The sequence below is a fragment of the Microtus ochrogaster genome, chromosome 1, assembly GCF_000317375.1.
Source record: "Microtus ochrogaster isolate Prairie Vole_2 chromosome 1, MicOch1.0, whole genome shotgun sequence".
Classification (NCBI taxonomy): Eukaryota; Metazoa; Chordata; class Mammalia; order Rodentia; family Cricetidae; genus Microtus; species Microtus ochrogaster.
In genome coordinates, this window is record NC_022009.1 from 78,964,020 (window position 1) to 78,983,816 (window position 19,797).

The following is a 19,797-nucleotide window of genomic DNA, read 5'->3' on the forward strand; positions in this document are numbered from 1 at the left end:
GCTCCTATTACTACAGAGAATCACTTAAATCCTATTTTATTTTAGGTGACACTTCTCAATTATTTTATTCAAAAAACAGGAAGATGCAGCTAGACAAACGGCCAGCACTGCACTGTGGCTGCTGGATTAAAGACCAAAGAAATGCCTGGATTTCATTGAAATGTAAATATTTAGACTCAAAGGAGAAAATCTGAAAGAGGTGCACCGAGAACCAACTGATTTACTGATTTTAATCCCTAAAGAAACAGGTCACTGGACTGGCAAGATGGTCAGTCAGATAAGAGTGCTTGCTGCCAGGGCTGAGGACTGGCATTCAGTCCCCGGAATCCAGGTGGCGGAAGGAGGGAACTAAATCCTGCAAGTTGTCCTCTGCCCTGCAGACCCATACTGTGGCAGGGGTGACTGTCCCCCAGCCACAGCAAACACATGCTAAAACAGAAAGGAAACAGATCACTAACTCTGTAACTTGTTTCAGGCATTGTAACTTTTTATTTTATTTTGGTTTTTCAAGACAGGGTTTCTCTGTGTAGCCCTGGCTGTCCTGTAACTTGCTCTGTAGACCAGACTGGCTTCGAACTCAGAGATTGTTATTCTTGGTGCTGGGATTAAAGGCTGCATTATAGCTTTTCAGAAGTCAATTCTCACCACTCTTTCTACTAAGCTTCTAAAAGTTACTAAAGTAAAACATGCATTAGCTATAAAATCCGGGCCCATTTAAATTGAATAGGTAACTAACACTGACGAGTAAGCACTAAAACTTTACCAGAAAGTGCAGCAAACATGAGGGCTGTGTATCCATGCTCATGCTGATGACAGTTGACATCAGCTCCATGGCGCAGAAGCAGCTTGCACATGTCAAGCTTCCCTTTATATGCCGCATGCATTAAAGGAGTCATTCCATTCTTTAAACGGAAGGGAAAACATATTAATTATGCACATTTCCATTTTCATAACGTAGGAACACAAACATAAAATAATAAAATCATCTTTAAAACCCATAAAGTATATTCATTTCCTCTCTTAGATCTTACCTCAGCTTCTGAGGGGAAAAAACATAAACAGATTAACAAAGAGAAAAGACATGTTTCACCTCACAGACTTTCAGATAAGTAGAGCAGAGATCAGAACCCAGATTGCTTAAGGTCCTCATTTCCCCACACTCTTATTTCTTGAGACACCAATGGACACCAGAAAACCAAAGACAGGCAGCTAAGTTGTGAGGATCACAGGTTCAAGGCCTGCCTGAGCCTGGGTCACTTAGTGAGACCCTATGTCAAAATAAAAGGTTTAAAAAGGGTTTGGAAAAAAAAAAACCAAAAACAAAAACAAAAAGGGTTTGGAATATAGTTTAATGATCCAACACTGGCCTGGTATGTGTAAGGTCCTACTGTCAACCTCCAGTACCTAAACAAACCAAACCCAAAATAAATCTGAAATAAACTGAACACTTATCAAAAAAAAAAAAAAAAGCTGACTAGAATCTGGCATATTCAAATTGGGTAATTCTGAAGCTATTCAGTGAGTCTGGAGACAGTGAGGTGGCTCACTGGGTGAAAGTGCTTTCACCAAGCCTGGCTCCTGGAGCTTGAGCAGCAGGGCCTGCTGGCAGGAGAGAGCCAACTTCAAAAAGCTGTTCTCTGAGCACATGCCCCCCCCCACACACACTCAATACACAATACAAACAGGTAAAGATGATATTTTCTTTTCAATTTCAGAGGAGACAGAGAGATGGCTCGGAGGTTAACATTGCTTACTGCTCTTCCAGAGAACCTGAGTACAGTACTAGTGCTCACATCAGATGGCCCCCAACTGCCTGTGACTCTAGATCCAGGAGATCAGATACTCTCTCCTGGCCTCTGTATACACACACACACACACACACACACACACACACAAACAAACAAATAAATTTAAAAATTTATCTATGTGTTGTGAATTGGAAATTCTCCAACTATTGCCAATGAGAAAAAGCAGGCACAGGATATATTTAATGCTGTGACATCATATCTTAAAACAAAGATCCCCAAATCACATACACATTTTAATTACACTATGATTTGATTACATATGATTGTAAACATTGAGTAGTATCTGGCAATATTTAAGCTAGACTGAATTGCTTGGTCTCCATCTGTTTGTGTTTACCTAATGTAATAATATTACACCTCACACATGGATCTGTGGTACCTCATATATGACCCCTTCATGTCCTAAGGAAGAAAATCATTTTTGCTTAGAGGTTTTAGTAGATCTTTTAAAAATCTTGTGTTGCTTTGCCTCCATCTTTTCCTTGGGTGCAGACTAGCCAAGAAGGAATGCCTGTTTGTATCTATGAGGTGGCCGTTTACAGTTTCTTTTTGACAGGCTGTGCAATTGTGGGCCCAGGGCTGCTGTATGAGGGTCTGACCAAGGCACCGAGCCTTGCCTATCTTCTGTAGTTACGCTCTGTATTTTTATCAGTGTGCGATGTTTGATACATTCCTAATAACTTCAATTTGAAACTTATAATGAATATATGTAATTCCATAGCTTTTTTTTGAGTAACATTGCTACAAAAGTATAATTTAAAACAAAACTTAAAGATTAAACATTTCAAGATTTAGTAAAAATATAGGAGGTAGTTTACTTAAATTATTTTGTCATAAAGAATTGTCTTTCAACTGGGCATAACAATGTGTGCCTTTAATCCAGCAGAGGCCGAGAAGTCGCTATAGAAGTTCCAGAGCAGCCAAGGCTATGGACTGAGACCCTGTCCATACAAATACAAAGGGAACACATTCCTTCTTGCTAATGAAATGGCTCTATGATCTTATGAGGTGTGTGGGCACAGTGCAGCTCAGCTCACGGACGTAAACGGTCTGGCCTGAAGTAAAGAGTTTGTTGTTTTGAATGTCCATCCTTGAGATGTCTTTAAGCAAACTATGATCTCTGTGGGTGATTTTGACGTTTTACCAGTTGCGTAGGAGGTTCTTGTCTTCCATTCGACAGGAAAGGTTGACTCCTTTTAAGAATTATTGAGTTAAATAATTAAATAAATACAAGGTAGGCAGGCATTTCACTAGTTTGATTATTTTTTATTTTTAAATCTAGCACATTGCATTTCCTAAACTTGTTTAATGTTATATGAAATTTATTTTGTAAAATAGTATAATATATATGATCTATTAGCATATAAAACATCATGTTCCCACATTTTTTTTAAAAATGATAAAAGTTGGCTGTGGTGGTACAATTGCCTTTAATTCCAGTACTTGGGAAACAGAGGTAGGTAGATCTCTGTGAATTAAAGGTCAGACTGGTCTACATAGCTAGTTCCAGGCCAGTCAATGCTGAATAGGAAGACCCTGCCTCAAGAGAGAGAGATTATTTGGAGACAGATGTGATTACAAACACCTTTAATTGTATTCCTGTGTCCCAGAGCATGGGAAACCAAGGCAGGAGGCCTAAGTTCAAAGGGTAGCAGGGGACTTAGAGTATTAAGATTCTATCTCAAAAACAACAACAATAAAGTTAAAACGAAGAAAAAGATGAAGAAGGGAGAGAGAAGGAGGTTACAATTTGGGCTTAATTTGTACTTATTAGATTGCCCATAAGATTGGTCATGTTTTCATTGTCTCTTATCTTGATTTAAGTAATATAACCTGAGCACACAAATGCTTCAAAACAACTTCTATTGAAAGATTTTTGCACTACCCAGTGTGTGTGTGTGTGTGTGTGTGTGTGTGTGTTTGCCAAGCTAGAAGTTGATGTCAAGTGTCTCACTCTGTTGCTTTCCACCTTATTCGCTGTTTTGGCTAGACTGACTGCTGGCCAGTGAGCTCTAGACACCGTTTCCGCCCCCTGTTCCCACACCAGTGCTGGGGTAACAGGTGTGTACCGCCATGCCTGGTTTTCACACGGTGCTGGCCATCTGAACTCAGATCCTCATGGTTGCCTGGCAAGCACTAACCCACCGAGTCATGTCCCCAATGCCTGTGTCATTCATCCTCTCAGGAAGAAAAATACTGCATTCATTTTACCTCATCCAAACAGTTGACATGAACATTCTTACTAGATAACAGTGTTCCAGCTTCTTGGACGGTACCTTTAAAAAAAGAAGAAGAAAAAGGAGGTGAACCATGAGCTCATCTCTCGGGAGAGAAGGGGAAAGCCAAAGATGAAGGCGATACAGTTTAAAGGGCTGTCTGTAAGACTAGGCTCGTCAGTTCGGGTGCTAAGACGTAAGCACCCAGCCACATCCTGCCTCATAGGCATTTCTCCAGAGAAGCAGTTTCATACAAGCTCACACAGTTTCATCTAGGTTTTACTTTCATTGACCTTAAATGATATCACCTTGGCCCCATTTTCTTTTTGGCAGTCCTACTATAACTGCTCGGCATAGGAGTTAATGCCGAGGCAAACCCTAAAGAAGATCTAATCCAAATCACCACTCCGAACTGACAATCTCATCTGTTATGCTTAGAACTCAAGATACAGCCCGTATTGTATCATCTGTCTGCGCTGGGTCTTGTTCACGAGGGCTGGTTTTTAAGAGAAGGCTTGGTTTGGAAACCTCTGGTCAGTATTCAGTTTCTCATGCTGTAAAAGATTGCATTCAAATCTGAAGTCAGTCCTCTGCAAATCTGGAAACCAGCTGGAGTTGGGTCAGAATGATCAGGTTTTTCCAGTTTTGTGCGCAACATGACAGAAAGTGGCTGCAGAAGAGACTGTCAATATTATCAACATTAACCCACGACAGCCACTCGTTCTGTCCAATAATTTTCAGGCCTGACTGGAAGAGAACAATGAGACTGAATGTCCTCCGAGAGTGAGGATGAGCTCTGCCTCCCCTCTAAAAGGAGAACACAGGCAGGAGCACCCCAACTGAGGAAGAGGAAAAGTGGGGTGCAGACCGAACACCAGCGTTCTTCTTTCCCACGGTATGATTTGTAGGCAGGTCCCCTGAGGGCTCCTCACCAGTGCAGGAGAAGCAGAGATGCCACTGGGTGTGTTGGGAAAATGTCAACAGAATGATCTACACGACCCTGGAGTGTGACAGCTATTTCTGTAAATGCTCTGTTTGCTTTTACTTCCCCTGAGGGCAGTTGGTATCACTGGCTGAATGGCTAAGGAAAAGGAGACATTTGTTGCAGTACATGCTAGCCAATCTGACCTAATTGGTGAGCTGCAGGCACAGAGAGACCCTATCTCAAAGGAGGTGGACAATGTTCCTGATAATGTCACCCAAAGCTTTCCCTGCATGTGTGCACACACCCAAGAGGAAGACACTCTGGAGCCTGTCGACAGCTTCTACTTTCAACTTCAGCCCAGCCTGTAGCTTCCAACCAGGGACTTTCTCAAACAGGCTCAAGAAGATGGAGAATAAAAAGTCCTTCACCCCGTGTGCACTGGGGAAGGTGCTCCAGTAGACTCCCACGGAAGTCAGTTTCTTCCTGGTCAGGATATGATCGTGGAGTAAAAGAAAACACTATAGGAATTGGAAGCATCTCATAGCCAGGCACATGTTAAGGACAGGATGGATCTCAGTAGAGAGCAGGCTTCTAATCCTACAAAATGTTTTCCCAGTGGCCAACAGCATACAGAGATAGTAGGCAAGCTGTACAGCATAAGGCGGGGAGGATATTCTCCTGCTAAACTCTCACTCAGTAAGCTCAAGACTTTATTTATGACACCAGAGACTCCCCCATCCCTGCCGCGCACACACACACACACACACACACACACACACACACACACACACACAGCAGTTCTCCAGCAGACATCCATGAGATGTCTCCCTCAGGTTTGATGACACACAGGCCTCAAGGAAACACCAATCTCACATTTTCCCTTTAATTATAACAGGTGTGGATCAGTGGTCTCACCTGTGGGTCTCGATTCCTTGGGGGATGTAATGACCCCTTCATAGGGGTCACATATCAGATACCCTCTATATCAGATTTTTACATTATGATTCATAACAGCAGCAAAATACAGTTATGAAGGAATAATGAAAACACCTTCATGGTTGGGGTCACCACAACATGAGGAACTGTATTAAGGGGTTGCAGCATTGGAAAAATTCAGAACCACTGGTCTAGATGATTAAGACATGGTATATGAGAGGAGGCACAGAACCCTCTTCGGGCAGCCCATCTTCCAGCAGTCTGAACACTTTCTCCACCTGGTATTTCAGAAATATTTTTGAGGCTTTGATGCATAGATACGATCAATTATTAGCTCAGTCTTCAGCCCCTCTCCTGCTCCTGAAGTGGATGGGAACAAGAAGCTGAAAGTTCCAAGCTTATAATTGTGGCTTGGTCTTTCCAAAGACCAATCCATGCTGTAGAGCTTTCTAGGAGCCCACCGAACAGCAACTAATAAACAGGGACATGCCTGTCACGTAGAAAATGCCAAGAGGTATCAGAATAAAAGAAGAACCAAGAACTCCTGTCACTGTAGAAGGGGGAGAGGGCTTTAAGAACTGTGTGCCAGGAAATGAGGGCAGAGAACAAATACATATTATATTCCACCCATGCAGACACATACATGTACACATGTCTGCCTGGAACCCACAAAGTCCAGAGAAAAGCATCCGATCCCATGGGCCTGGAGGTAGAGGTGACTGTGAGCCAGCATGTGGATGCTGGGAATGGAACTTGGTCTTCTCTGGAAGAGCAGCCAGCATTGTTAACTGCTGAGCCACCTTTCCAGCCCCCACATGCTCTTCTTATTTTACATTCAGGGCAATTATTATTATTTCGAGGTCCTAGTTAACATATGTGGGGCAAGAGCTCTACCCCATGGCTAGGCCTTAGGTATGGATAGATTTGAGTAACTATTTAGATGTCAAAAGATACAGTTTGAAAAAATATTTAGCCAGGCAGTTGTGGCACACACCTTTAATGCCAACACTCAGCAGACAGAAGCAGGAAGATTTCTGAGTTCAAGGCCATGTTGGTCTACTTAGTGAGTTCCAGAATTGCCAGGGCTACACAGAGAAACACTGTCTCAAAGAAAAAAAAATATTTATGTGTAGAGCATTTTGCCTGCATGTATGTATATGTATCACAAATCTGCCTGATGTCATAGAGGCCAGAAGATGGCACTAGATCCCCTGGACCTGGAGTTACAGAAGCTTGTGAAACAAGTGGGGACAGAACCCAGGTCTACAAGCACAATAAGTGCTCTTAACCACTAATCCACCACCCCAGACTACCAAAATGGATACGTGACAGCATCTATATCCAGTTAAATATTGGATGCTTATAACATGCTATGATGTTTATATATAACATGCTATAATGCTTATCTATAAGTAAAATTATGTGGAGATATCTCAAACAGCTTAACTGAACTATGTATGTGGAGGGTGCATGCACATACATATAATGTCTAATCCTAATTAATCTTATTAAATAAAAACCTAAATAAATAAAAAGCAGGAGTCAGATATCAGGTTGGAAGCTGAAAGATCAGTGAGGCAGAGCAGCCAGCCACCAGAGACTTCTTACCTCTACGAAATCTCAGGCCAAACTGGGCACGGGGGTGGGGGTAGGGAGGATCCTGTATCTCTACAAAACCTCAGACTGAATGGGTGGCGATCCAGTGTCCACCCGCCTTACATTCCAACATCCACCTTGCTAGTGCTGGGATTAAAGGCATGTGTAGCATGATTAATAAATATATTTAATAAATAGAGACAGATATCAGGCTTCAACCTGAAGGTCAGAAATGCAAAATAGCCAGCCACTGGCTCTTACCTCTACCTCAGTCCAAAATGGCAATTCTGCCTCCAGGAATTGTAGGAATGAGACTATGTCTGAGAGCTGTCCCCTCCTGTCTTATATTCCTCTCTGGGGCTGGGATTAAAGGCGTGCACTACTACCGCCTGGTTTCTATGGCAAACTAGTGTGGCTACTGGGAGTAAAGGTGTGTGTCACCACTGCCTGGTCTGTATGGCTGACCAGTGAGGCTGTTTGACTCTCTGATCTTTAGGCAAGCTTTATTTATTAAAAATACAAATGGCCGGGCGGTGGTGGCGCACGCCTTTAATCTCAGCACTCGGGAGGCAGAGGCAGGCGGATCTCTGTGAGTTCGAGACCAGCCTGGTCTATAGAGCTAGTTCCAGGACAGGCTCCAAAGCCACAGAGAAACCCTGTCTCAAAAAAACAAAAAAATAAAATAAAAATTCATAAAAATACAAATGAAATATCACTATAGGCGTGAGCCTTCTACATGCTGGGATCAAAGATTTGAGTCTCCCGTAGGATCAAAAGTGTGAGATCCCAAGTTTTGGGATTAAAGGTGTGTGTTACCACTGTCTGGCCTCTATGATTAACTAGTGGCTAGCTCTACCCTCTGAACTCCAGGCAAGCTTTAGTTGTCAGAACACACAACACACATGTGTGGAAGTCAGAGGACACCCACGGAGACCACAGTTCACCTCCATCTTTATGTGGTTTCCAGGAACCAAACTCGGGGTGTCTAGTCTGCTCAGAAAGAATTTTATCACAAGTGCCCTAACCCTTAAAGAAAATATAGATATAAACTGATATCATCATATATAAAGCTATAAAAATATTTATACTTGGACAACTGGAGGCTGGAAAGTCAGCCCACAGTTAGGAGTACACACCGCACTTGCTGAAGACTGGAGTTCAGTTCCCAGCACCCGCAAAATTCACATCTGGTGGCTTACAGCCCCCTGTAACTCCAGCTCCAGAGGATCTGAGGGCCTCTTCTGACCCCTGCTGTCACCAGGCACCCAAATAATACAGAGACATGCAGACAACACACACACACACACACACACACACACACACACACACACACACACACACAAACACACACACCATGTCTTAAAAACGTATTTTTTTAATCAAGACACTTCTACTATCTCTGCTATCGCATGCACTCTGAAATAGTATATTTCCGCACGGTTTCTTAAGGTTCTCCCTCTGTAGTTTCCTTCTCGATGAAGGGAAAATATCTCCCCAAACCACAGGCAGCAGGGTGTGGTTGACATGTTACCTGTACTAACTCACTTCATCCTTACAACAGTGTATGAGGTAGGGATTATTACACACACCCGCAGAACTTGCCACTTGCAGAAGGCCACAGGAAACAATGGTAGCGGTGTTGGGATCTGGATTGCCATGGTGTCCTACTTAGCTTTCTATTGCTGTGATTAAACACTGTTACCAAAGCAACTCAGGGAGGGAGGAACACTCTGTCCAGGCAGGAACCTGGTGGCAGGAGCTGATACAGAGGCCATGGAGGGGTGCTGCTTACTGGCTTGCTCCCAATGGTTCACATTGCTTTCTTTTAAAACCCAGGACCAGTTTCTCAAAAGTGGCACTGGCCCCAGTGGGCTGGGCCCTCCCATATCAATCATTAATCCAGAAAATGTTGGCACAGATTTGTAACCTGTTCGAGATATTTCCTCAGTTGAGGTTCCTCTTCCTAGACAGTTCTAGCTGTGTCAAATGGACAAAAACAAACAAACAAACAAACAATCTAAGCCAGACACATAGTTAATGACCATTCCATGATGCATCCTGATGTTTTCAGAAAAACAAAACACAAACCTTTAGCTCTTGTAGATTAAATGTGCAAGTCCATGACATGTGCTCAGAAGGGCACTCACTAAAATTTCCTTGGTTCTGCACTCACTGGCTTGGAGAAATTACGCCAGTGAACACAAGCATCTGTGCACTCACAAACCTTGAGCATGAGGTGGCCCAAGAAGACAAGTGACTGGCAGGCTGTTTCTGTTGGATGCAGGCTTTGAAGAAACCCTTTCACACCTCTGAGCACATCCGAGAACTTTCACCTCCCCCTTCAGACCATATTTTCTCCAGCTGCTCAGTGGTTTTCACTTTCAAGTGAACATGTGATACCTCTGGCCTGTTTAAAACCAGAATTAACATCCCTGGTGGGTTATGCGCTCTGTCTTTTATTTTTGGTGGGCACAGTACCCGGCACATAGCTGGGGTTCCTGTTCACTCAGCTAAATCCCAGAAACGCAGAGACGTCACAGGAAGCCAGAAGTCATTTGAGAATCATGCAGTTCACAGAATGAAAATCCAACCCCAGAGCTCGGAGATTTCTGGCAAATATCGATTACCCTGAAAATCTAGTCATGACTGATTTACATGAGAGAACAGTTCCTAATCACCTGTCGAGTTCAAACACGATGGTTTTTCTCTTTTCATTCTCTTCTTAGAAAGAATGCATTGGCCTTACTATCTGTGATTCTGGATTGGATTTGGCTACATAAACTGTAAACCCAGGGGCCCCGTGTTACAAATGTCCGGCTTCTCTGCATTTCGAGGTCATATGTTTAATTCTTGAACTTAAAGCATGCGCGTTAGTCACGTCTGCAGCCCCCTCATCTCAGCAAAGAGACAGTGCACGTGATCATCCGATGACACCTGACAGGTAACGGAATGCGGCTGGGAACTTGTCTAGGATGTCCACTCGGAGACGAGTAGGGAAACAAGGCTTCTGGTTGGCCTAGGTGGCTTCCTTCCTACAAGCTGCACGGCGGAGGCGGGACTCGAATCCACAAAGTAAAAGGGAAAGCAAGCGCCAAGAAGCACACAGATCTCAAACGTGCAACACCCGACCAACGGCGGCAGTGAAAATCTCGCCCACCTCCTGGCTTTTCCTGCGGGTTCCTGCACCGGCCGGGGCTACAGAGGCCCTGGATGCAGAAAGCTCAAGGCGGCACATTCAGACCGAGTTCTGTGCCCTTATAAAGAACCCTTCTAGCTGAGAGCTCCCTCCACCCCCAGCAGGGGCGGGGATCCGCAAGGGATCCAGATCCTTCGCCTCCGGAAGTCGAAAGGGCCCTTTAGACAACCCGCCTGAGCGCCTAGAATTACCAGGCCACTGTGATCTTGACTGACTGTGGCAAGCATGCACACGCGGAGACCAGCCCCTCACAGCCGCGCGTTACAGTCCCAGTGGCAGTCTGTCCATTTCCAAAAAGCTGATTCAGAGATCTAAGCTTCGATCTGATTACGGCAATGCTTCTGCCTCCTATATTCCCCTCCCCTGTGCAATCGGCCCCCAGCTTTCTTTTCCGGATCGCAAGTTGTCCAAGGTCCCCGGGCCTTGAGCGCGCCCCCAAGCTCCTCCACACCCCGTGACCAGGTGCACAGCACCCGGGTACTAGCCCTGCACCCGTACCTTTCCCGATCACTTCCAGCAGTTCCTTTTCTTCCTGGGTCAGCTCGCCTTTCTTTATGTGACCCATCGTTCCCGCCAGCTTGAAGCTTATTCTATTCCTTTGCTAAGGTTTTTAAAAGCGAAAGATGTTTGTGTGCGTCGTGGAAGTCCTCCACAGCCAGGCAACTCGAGGCCGGGGCAGCAGCCCAGCGAAGAGGCGCTCGCCAGGGTCCAGCGGCTGGGGGGCTGGCGGGCGCGGCGAGCTCGGGCGAGCCGGGCAGGCGCTCTCCGCAAGCACCGCCCCCGCGCCTCATTGGCCGGGCCGGGAGGACGAGCTGCAAGCGCAGCAAGAGACTCCAATTGGAGCAGCTCACTAGGTCCAAACCAAAAGGAGACATCCGGAGGGGGGTTCACTTTATTGCCGAGGTTTTTCTACCTCCAGGCTGACGTATTAAGAAGTACCGGAACACAGTGTTCCTTGAACTCTCCATCAGGTACCTCGCTGCCTGGCAGTGGCTTTTTGTAGGGATGCGCAGTGGCATCGGGATGCCGCTAGACACGCTGCCCCTAGAGTGATGCAGTTCTGGCGAGGGGCGGGGCCGGGGCGGGGCCGGGACGGGAGGCGGAGCTAGACCGGGTTCCGTGTGTCTGTGTCAATGTGTCTGTCCTTCACTCCTCCATTGTCTGCCTCAGCCGCCGCCACCGCCACTGCTGCTGCAGGATCCGCCGCAGCCACCGGTCTCGCGCGTCGTCGCTCCCTCCTTGGACAGGTAAGAGGTGGCCAGGTGGGGTGGCGGGAGCCTAGGGGTGGAAAGAGTGGAAGTCTCCTCCCGGCCAGGGGCTCCCACCGGGCTGGAGCCTGGAGGAAGCATGTGCCTCCTGGGGCTGTTGCCTTCCTCTTGGTAGAGAAGCCCCCGCGCCGCGCCGCGCCATCATTCCTGCACGTGCCGTGTATCGGTGCCTCGCGAGGAAGACCCCGACCTCGCTACGTTTGGCCGCCCCAGGAGCCCCGGGGACCGCGGGCGAGCCGCGAGCTGGCCACGCGGTGGAAGTGGCGGGTGCACATGGTCTCGTGCGTGGCGATCCCCAGGGAGGCCCGCGCCAGCGAGGTGAGCTTGTGATGGGGAGAGAGGCTCGGAGAAGACAATTTTCTTCTTGCAAACCTCGGCCTCCCCACTACTTGTCTGTCATATCTCTGGGCCTCTGGAAGCGGTAGAACCTGGACCTGTGGTGTTTGTTAAGGATATTCAGAAGCAAATTACGCTTGCACTAATACTTCGTTGGGGTGTGGGCTATCTTTGCTGTGAGAGAGTTGCCTGTCTTTGTAACTCAGGTTTGGCGATTTATGGAACTAGGGAGGGGAGGGTGGAGAGGGCGGGGATTAAAATTGGTGTTGCTGTCTATATATAGCCTTAGATTAGCTTCTTAATCCAGCCTTCATTCAACTGTGGTGTGGAGCCTGGAGCTTCCACCGTGGGTAGATAATGGGTGAATAAAGTGTACGCCTTTCTGTGGTACAGATGCAAGACATGCTTGCTAAAATATGCAATCATCCCCCCCAGATGCATATATGTAGCGTTTTACAGCGTCAATCACAGCTTCTTCAGAAATGACTCTTAGTTTTCCTGTTGTTTCTCTACAGACTAACATTGATGTTTCCCTCAAGACCCAACTGTGCTAGGGAGAAATACTTGAGTACTTAATTACGTGGGTGGTTTTTATTGAGCATCCCCAGTGCCACTCTTTCTTTCCACAGTACCATTTATAAAGTGAAATGCCTTTTCCTCTGGCTCTCCAACCTTCATTTGCCTCGAAGAATACACTCACGCTTTAATCTCGGAATGATGTTCACTGTGCCCTGCCTTTAACCAAAATATTTTCTAAACTCCAGCTGCCTACCCCCCCCCAAAGCCCCCACAGACACATAGAGCTCCAGCTTGGGGTGGGAGGAGCAGATTCTCACATGAAAATGGTTGGTAATTATTCATCTCAATGTATAACAAAGAAACTTTTGTTTGGTGATGCTCTCAAAAGGATGTAGCTGTCCCAACAAGCAGTAGGGTTTCTGAGACTGACCACTGCTGGGTAGCACTCACACTGGGGCTATGCCATAATAATGGATTTGCCACAGGAGCCCACATAGCTAAGAAAATGCCTGAGAGTAACCCCACCATGTGACTGCATATCATATCAGCAGATGCATAGACAGGACTGGGCTCTTAGCTGCCAGTCTTTCCATCTCTCGTGCCAAATCTGGGCCATGGTTACTTGAAGGTCACACCTGTTTGTCTCGCTGGGGTTGTCAGTTCCTCAAGGATAGCCACAGCAGATGTGTTTGCACGGTGCGGTGGCACCTGGTGGGTATTTAGTCTTCTCAATGCGTGCCTTTAAATTAATTAAGTTGGTGATATTTAAGGACAAAGAAAAACATCCACCTAAAAGAGGTGCAGATAAATCCTGTGTTCAGCTGGGACTGTGGGAACAGATACCTAATGGAGAGTGTTCAGAGGGCTGTCAGTAAGAAAGAGCACTGTACAATAGAAACAGTTTATGGAAATGTGTTCTCATCCAAGAAGTCTGCTGGTAATGAAATAGCTGTTCGTTTTGACTCATTCTACCCATGCTCTGCATAGGATTATTTGTAATCACTGTTTCCTGGAATTAGCCAGTACTATCTCCATTTATGAAAATAAGAACAGAAGCTAAAGGAGGTTAATTTAGCCACAGCCCCACAGTTAGGAAATAGGGAATCTGGCATTAGCTCCTTCTAGATCTGTCTTTAAATCCTTTTGTAGGGTGTGGTGGTGCACACCTCTAATCTCGGCACCCAGGAGGCAGAGGCAGGCAGATCTTTCTAGCTCCAGGCCAGCCAGAGTTACATAGTAAGATCCTATCTCACAGGTTAAAAAATAAAATAAATAAACATATAGCCAAACTGAATGATTAAAAGAAGGAAGGAAGGAAGAAAGAAAGAAAGAAAGAAAGAAAGAAAGAAAGAAAGAAAGAGGAAGGAAGGACATGACTGTTCCTAGGTATGGTGGAGGAGAAGGGTTGTGCAGCTAAAAAGGAAGAGTAGAGGCAGGGCATCTGGGAGAGTCCGGAGTGGACGTGTCCTTGAGCCAGGTCAAGAGAGGGGGAGGGGAAAGATGGGAGAGGGTGCAGCCGCCAGGAGTTCCAAAGATAAAAGAGAGACTGGTAACCGAAATGGCTTCATTGTATAGGGAAGAATTCTGGGGAGAGGGCAGGTTCTGCCAGCCACACCCTGTAACTGGTAGGGACTGAGGGATGCTGGGAGAACCTGGCCACCCGGTTCTCAGGCATTTGTCCCTTTACCCTGGCTCTTCTCTGTGTGCTTGGTGGGAAGTGGGGAAGTACATATCCTCTGACTAGCTGTTTTGTACGACGTTCATGGGACCCAATCTGCCAGAGGTCCAGTTTTCCTTTTCACCTCTGTCTGGTGCCTTCTCCTTTACCCAAGCCTTCCCGAGATATGTGTGTGTCATATATGTGTCTATTCCACAGTGGTTTTTTTTTTTTAATGGAAGCATATGAGCACACTATTTTTTTACATAATGGAGTGTGTGTGTGTGTGTGTGTGAGAGAGACTCCTATTCCGTCTCCACCTTTGTAAACATAGTAATCTCTGAAATCTCACGCCTGTCCTGTCACCTCTTTCACTACTTGTGTCCTTGGTGTCTGTCGTGATTCCCAAGCTTTGCCTCCCTCCCCACCTGCCTGTTTCAAGGCATCCTCAGCTGAGTAAGCACCAAGCACAGTCCTCCTTCACCTGCCAATGAGGGAGGCTCCTAGTGGGTCCCAGCAGGCATTTCCAGTCGACCAGCTCCTCCCACTCTGCCCTAAGGTCACCATACTGCTGGTTCCCTAACTGCCAGTAATTCCCACCCCTTGTTTCTTTCTCCTTTCCCTTCCTGGAATCCTCTGTCTGGTTCACCCATTCCCTTCTCCTTCTCCATGGGAATTTCTCTTCTTTCAATTTATAAGTCTTTTTCTTCAGCTGGAATGTGTATCTTTCACCTCGCTCAGTAAGGGAAGTATAGACCCTTAGACAATGACAGGGACATACAATCTTTGCAAAGGCGTGGCACTGACAGATGACATGGTTACTGCCATTGTTGGCAACCTCTAATGGGTCTGTATTGTGGGAACCAGCCAGCACACTCAATCCATCCTTCCAATTAGCACCGTTTTCTGGGTCTGCATTCCATGTGAAAACGATAAGATTTAGCCAATGCCTTCTCCTCCCATCCTATAACCACTTTGCATAATTGTTTGGATCTCTTTTCCTTCTTGATGGTAAAGTCTCTGGGTCAGCTCTCTCTGTGTTTATGAACACATAACCCAGTACCTTGCTGCTAGTAGATGCTCACGACACGCTGAGCTGAATTCATTTGAACTCAAAGTTATTTTAGGTGGATTTGTTTACTTAGTTTACTGATCCTTCCTGGCAGTGTGAAATGGCACTAAACACACATAGCCATAACCAAGGGCAGGCGGTCTTGGGCTTCTTGACACTTGGCACTACCAGCTAAGGAAAAAGCTTCTCACAATTTAGCATGCCATTCTCCGTTCCCTGTACAAGCCCTGGGTCTTTCACTCTCTGCTTAAAGATAATACTGGGGTGGGGGTGGGGGGCGCTGACAACGAGTTTTCAGTATTTTACCTGAGAGGCAGAGTTTCCCCCTGAGTGTTTGACTTCTTGAATTTACACTAGGTAGCATCCTGATTGGCTAGAAACTTGAGGCTATTAAGCAGTTTTGACTTTTCTGACCAGAATAGTATGCTTCTGTTTTCAAAAGATTGCTTATCGTCCAGAGATCCGTTTGGAACTATTTGAGAAGGAAATGGTGTGCCTTTTGCTGCAGCTTAACCATGGCTAGAGGCTGGGACTGACTGGAAACTTGAAAGACAAAACTGACGGCCTTGTCATTGGTTGAAGCTGTTTGACTAACTTCATTCACTAGCCTTCCTCCTTTTGATGATGTTTGAGCGTGAGATCCTGAAAAGTACATTTGGGAGTATGAGAGTCCCTAAGACAAGACATTGCCCCCACCCGTGAGCCGTAATATGAACACTCAATGTTTAAGTTATGCAGTTCTTCCCTGGAGTGCTCAGACAACCACACCTAGCTCTGCAGGGGACTAAACCATCACACGCCTTAGTCTTCAGCACAAGTGTAAGGAAGAGGAGCTGAGTCCTTCCTTGGCTCACGGGAATGAATATCTTACTGGCAGTTGGCTGCTGTCCCTTTGTTTGTAGACAAGTCTACAGGAAGACACATAGTTAATCTGAGGGAAAAAATCAAGAGGTTAACCAAGTGGAGATATAGGCTTCAGTCTTGGAAGCCAACTCAGAAGTCATTCCCAAAAAAGGAGTGCCAGAACCTTCGTGCCTGTCAGCGCTAGTAGGATGCGGTTATTAACGCGGGGAAGCCAAGACTGTCAGGCGTGAGGACGGGTGTCTGCCCAGGCTCTCACTCACGCTTCACTGAGTTCCTATGTGGACACCTACTTTCTGATTCCTGGAACTTTATATCGTGTGTGCCTCAGTGCTGACAATTTTCCTGGCAGTTGGAGGCTCTTAGCAAGCATAGGGTTCTGATTCCGACCCTCCCTGCATTGTCACAAGAAAAGGTTTCTCTTTTATATATTGGAGCTATTGAGTATGCTTTCAACATCACTTTCCTAGCTTTGCTTGAAGGGTTTTTAGAAAGCATTTAATTAACATGGACTCTAGCGATACGAGGAAGCTGGGGACAGCTGTACCTCTCGTTCTTTGCTCTCTCCGGAGTCTGTTTATTGGGGACAGATCTCTTCAACAAGTGTCTTTGGGGAGGTTAGGTGCCAAGTGGAATGATTTGGCCTGTTCTAAATTTGGCATGTGTTGAGTGAAGAGTGCCAGAAATGCTCAGATGGTCCTGTTTGTAAGCTATCTACTATGTATATCAAACTTAAGGTGGACCACTGAATGACCCTTAAGGTGGAAAATCAGATACAGTGCTGTTGTGGATTTTCTTGATTTTTCAGTGTTAGCTATTTTCTTTGATTTTTGTTTGTTTGTTTATGTCAGTGACAAGGAACATGTAACGATAGAGCTAGTAATGCCCACTTTAATATCAAGGAGAGAATAACCGCTTGGCTAGCTTTAATTCTTTTAAGTCTATAATGTTACATTTAATGGGAATAGAATAATCCATTTGTGTAAATAGAAAATTACACTTTTCCCTTCTTGCCAGATGATTTTTATCTTAGAGGAGAACTTTTTTGTTTGGTTGGTTTGTTTCTGAGACAGAGTATCTCTATGTATCCTTTCTATCCTGGAACTCAGAGACACCCACCTGCCTCTGCTGGGTTTATAGGTGTGGACTGTCACACCCGCCCTAGAGGAGGGCGTTTGAAAGAGGCAGGTGTTAGAGGGCACTGTCATTTAGGAAGCCTAAAGAACAGCCCTGAGTGGGGGACTGCAAGTGTCCAGCTCTGTCAGCATTCCTGCAGGGCTTACACTCATGGCGTGCTCTGCTGTCATCCTATCCTTACAAAAATCCTTCAGTGCTTGAGCCTGTGAACTTTCCTAGAGCTCTGCTGATGCCTAAGGGGGAGGCGGGGAGCACGGCCTGCGTTTTCCTAAGAGTACAAGGTAATAGCATGGGACTTTTATGAGCAGGAAAGAGAACCTCAAGTTTAATGGTGCCAAGGAAACTGCTGGCGTAAGGAAAAGGATGTCACATAATATGCTTGGGAGTATGGAGATTATTTTCATTCAGTTTGAGCCTCTGCAGGAAATAGTTGAAAAATTGGATCCCATAACATCACAGAAATCATGCACCCATAAATTTCCCAATAAAGAGGCAGTGTGGTTAGGCACTTTCCCTAAAGATACATGCTTATTTTCCTTACTAAAAGTCTATAGAGAATTGTCATTTTGGTGGTAACCTGCTAATTTAATATACCCAAGAGCTGACATTAGACTCAAATTAATATTTGTGTACTACTCTATCTAATTCTAAAAGTATAAAGTCTGTGAGACAAAACTTCTTCCTTCAAGACTCTTAAGTACCTTTCGTCACGACGTGGCTTTTGGGCCAGTGTCCTGGATAGAGACAGTGGACTTGTCCCGTCTTTGCCAACTCTAGAGGAGCCAGAGTCTGTACTGGATCACCAATGCTAACGTGAAATACGTGGCCCCCCTTGAGTGGGTTGAGGCCTTGGAGCTTTATCTAAGGGGCAGTTGAGAGCCTGGGTTTGGAGCCAAAGTATCCTCTCCTTGTGGTGTTAATCACGAGTTAAAAAGTTAGAGAGAGAAAAAAAATCCACCCCGCTATTCAAACACTAATCAGCACAGTGGCAGCTTAAGTGAACGATAAGGGGTGTTTTGATACATTAGCTGTCAGGGGGACCTCTGCTTGGCCAGTGCCAGCTTTATGTCATAAATAGGGACAGAGCTGCACCTGCTGGCAAGTGAACACTGGGAAACTTGTCTGCTCTGGCCCCTCTGCCCCCCAGACCTGGCATACTAGATAAACAAATGAATGATTGACCTGTGGCTGCACCACTCTGACATAGGAGATGGGGAAGGGAAAGATCTCTGCAGTAGATAGAGCTCTGGCCTGTGTACAAGGCTCTGGGTCCTGCCCCTCACACTCCTCAGAAAAAGAGTGTTTGTTTGAGTTTGTACCGCTGTGCTGATTTCGATGTCTTGTTGTTGACACTTCTTTGGGGACTGGAGAGATGGCTCAGCAATTAAGAGCACTTGCCCCTGTGGAGGACCTCATCTCTGTTTCCGACACCCGTGTGTGACTCGATTTCCAGAGGGTTCAGCCTCCTCTTCTGATCTCCCTGGGCACCAGGCCTGCTTGTGGTGCACATACACACTTGTATACAGAACATTCACACACACATAAAAGAAGTAAAAAAGAAATTTCAGGTGCTTCCTTTCCTTTAAATTTGTGTTCTCTGTGATCGTAGATAAAACTGCTGGTGAATACATAACCCTGTCAGTGTCAAAGGTTCCAAGCGTCCCTCGGTTCTAGGCTGGCTATGGCAGTTCTGTGTCTACTGCACGTGCTTTCCTTGTCTAAAGACGAGCATGGGTGTATGTTTAGCTTTTAACTAAAGCCTCCTCTGCTAGGCAGGCTTGGGCAGGTCCCCATCCCAGAAGATGTGGTAGGAGTTTCGAGGCTGAAAGAAATCATTTGGTTGTCACGACAGTCAGGTCCGTATTTGACTTTGCCGTATTTTGACCTTGGTGTTACGACGTCCTCCTCCTGGTTAAAGTACTTCCCTCACCAATTCCCCTTTCCTCCTTTGACGAAAGCCCCGTAGCTGGTGGCATTCACTTGGCCCTCTTGCTGTGCTGCTCAGCTTCAGACTTTGGTTGGGACTGTAAGCACAAACATGCCCGTCAGTTTTGTGGTTTTTAGCCTCTGAGTTGGTCTTTGGGACTGGACATTCCCTTCTTTGCTGATCCTCACCTCCTGGTTGTCTTCAATGTGTGCAGCCTTTGTTGTGCAACCTGTAAGCTCATCCTGTATCTAAGTGGAGAGGAGATCTTGAATTAGAGTCATCTTTCACCTGAGTGTGCTGGCACCCGCCTTTAATCCCGGCGCTCCGGAGTGTGCTGGCACCC

General features: G+C 45.9%; 2 protein-coding genes across 2 annotated transcripts in view; one reads left to right on the top strand and one right to left on the bottom strand.

Annotated features, from left to right (window-relative positions):
* The window catches only part of Ankmy2 (ankyrin repeat and MYND domain containing 2), a 47,783-nt gene extending 36,362 nt beyond the window's left edge, over positions 1 to 11,421 (bottom strand). The window contains exons 1-3 of the mRNA XM_005343849.2: positions 11,176 to 11,421; positions 4,020 to 4,084; positions 764 to 902 (exon numbers count right to left, since the gene is read on the bottom strand). Coding sequence (XP_005343906.1) covers positions 764 to 902; positions 4,020 to 4,084; positions 11,176 to 11,242 — 271 coding nt within the window. The 5' untranslated portion in view covers positions 11,243 to 11,421. The remainder of the gene's footprint in view (positions 1 to 763; positions 903 to 4,019; positions 4,085 to 11,175) is intronic.
* Positions 11,422 to 11,793: 372 nt separating this feature from the next.
* Positions 11,794 to 19,797, top strand: part of Bzw2 (basic leucine zipper and W2 domains 2) — a 48,713-nt gene continuing 40,709 nt past the window's right edge. The window contains exon 1 of the mRNA XM_005343851.3: positions 11,794 to 11,924. The gene's annotated coding sequence lies outside the window, so the exon portion shown is untranslated. The remainder of the gene's footprint in view (positions 11,925 to 19,797) is intronic.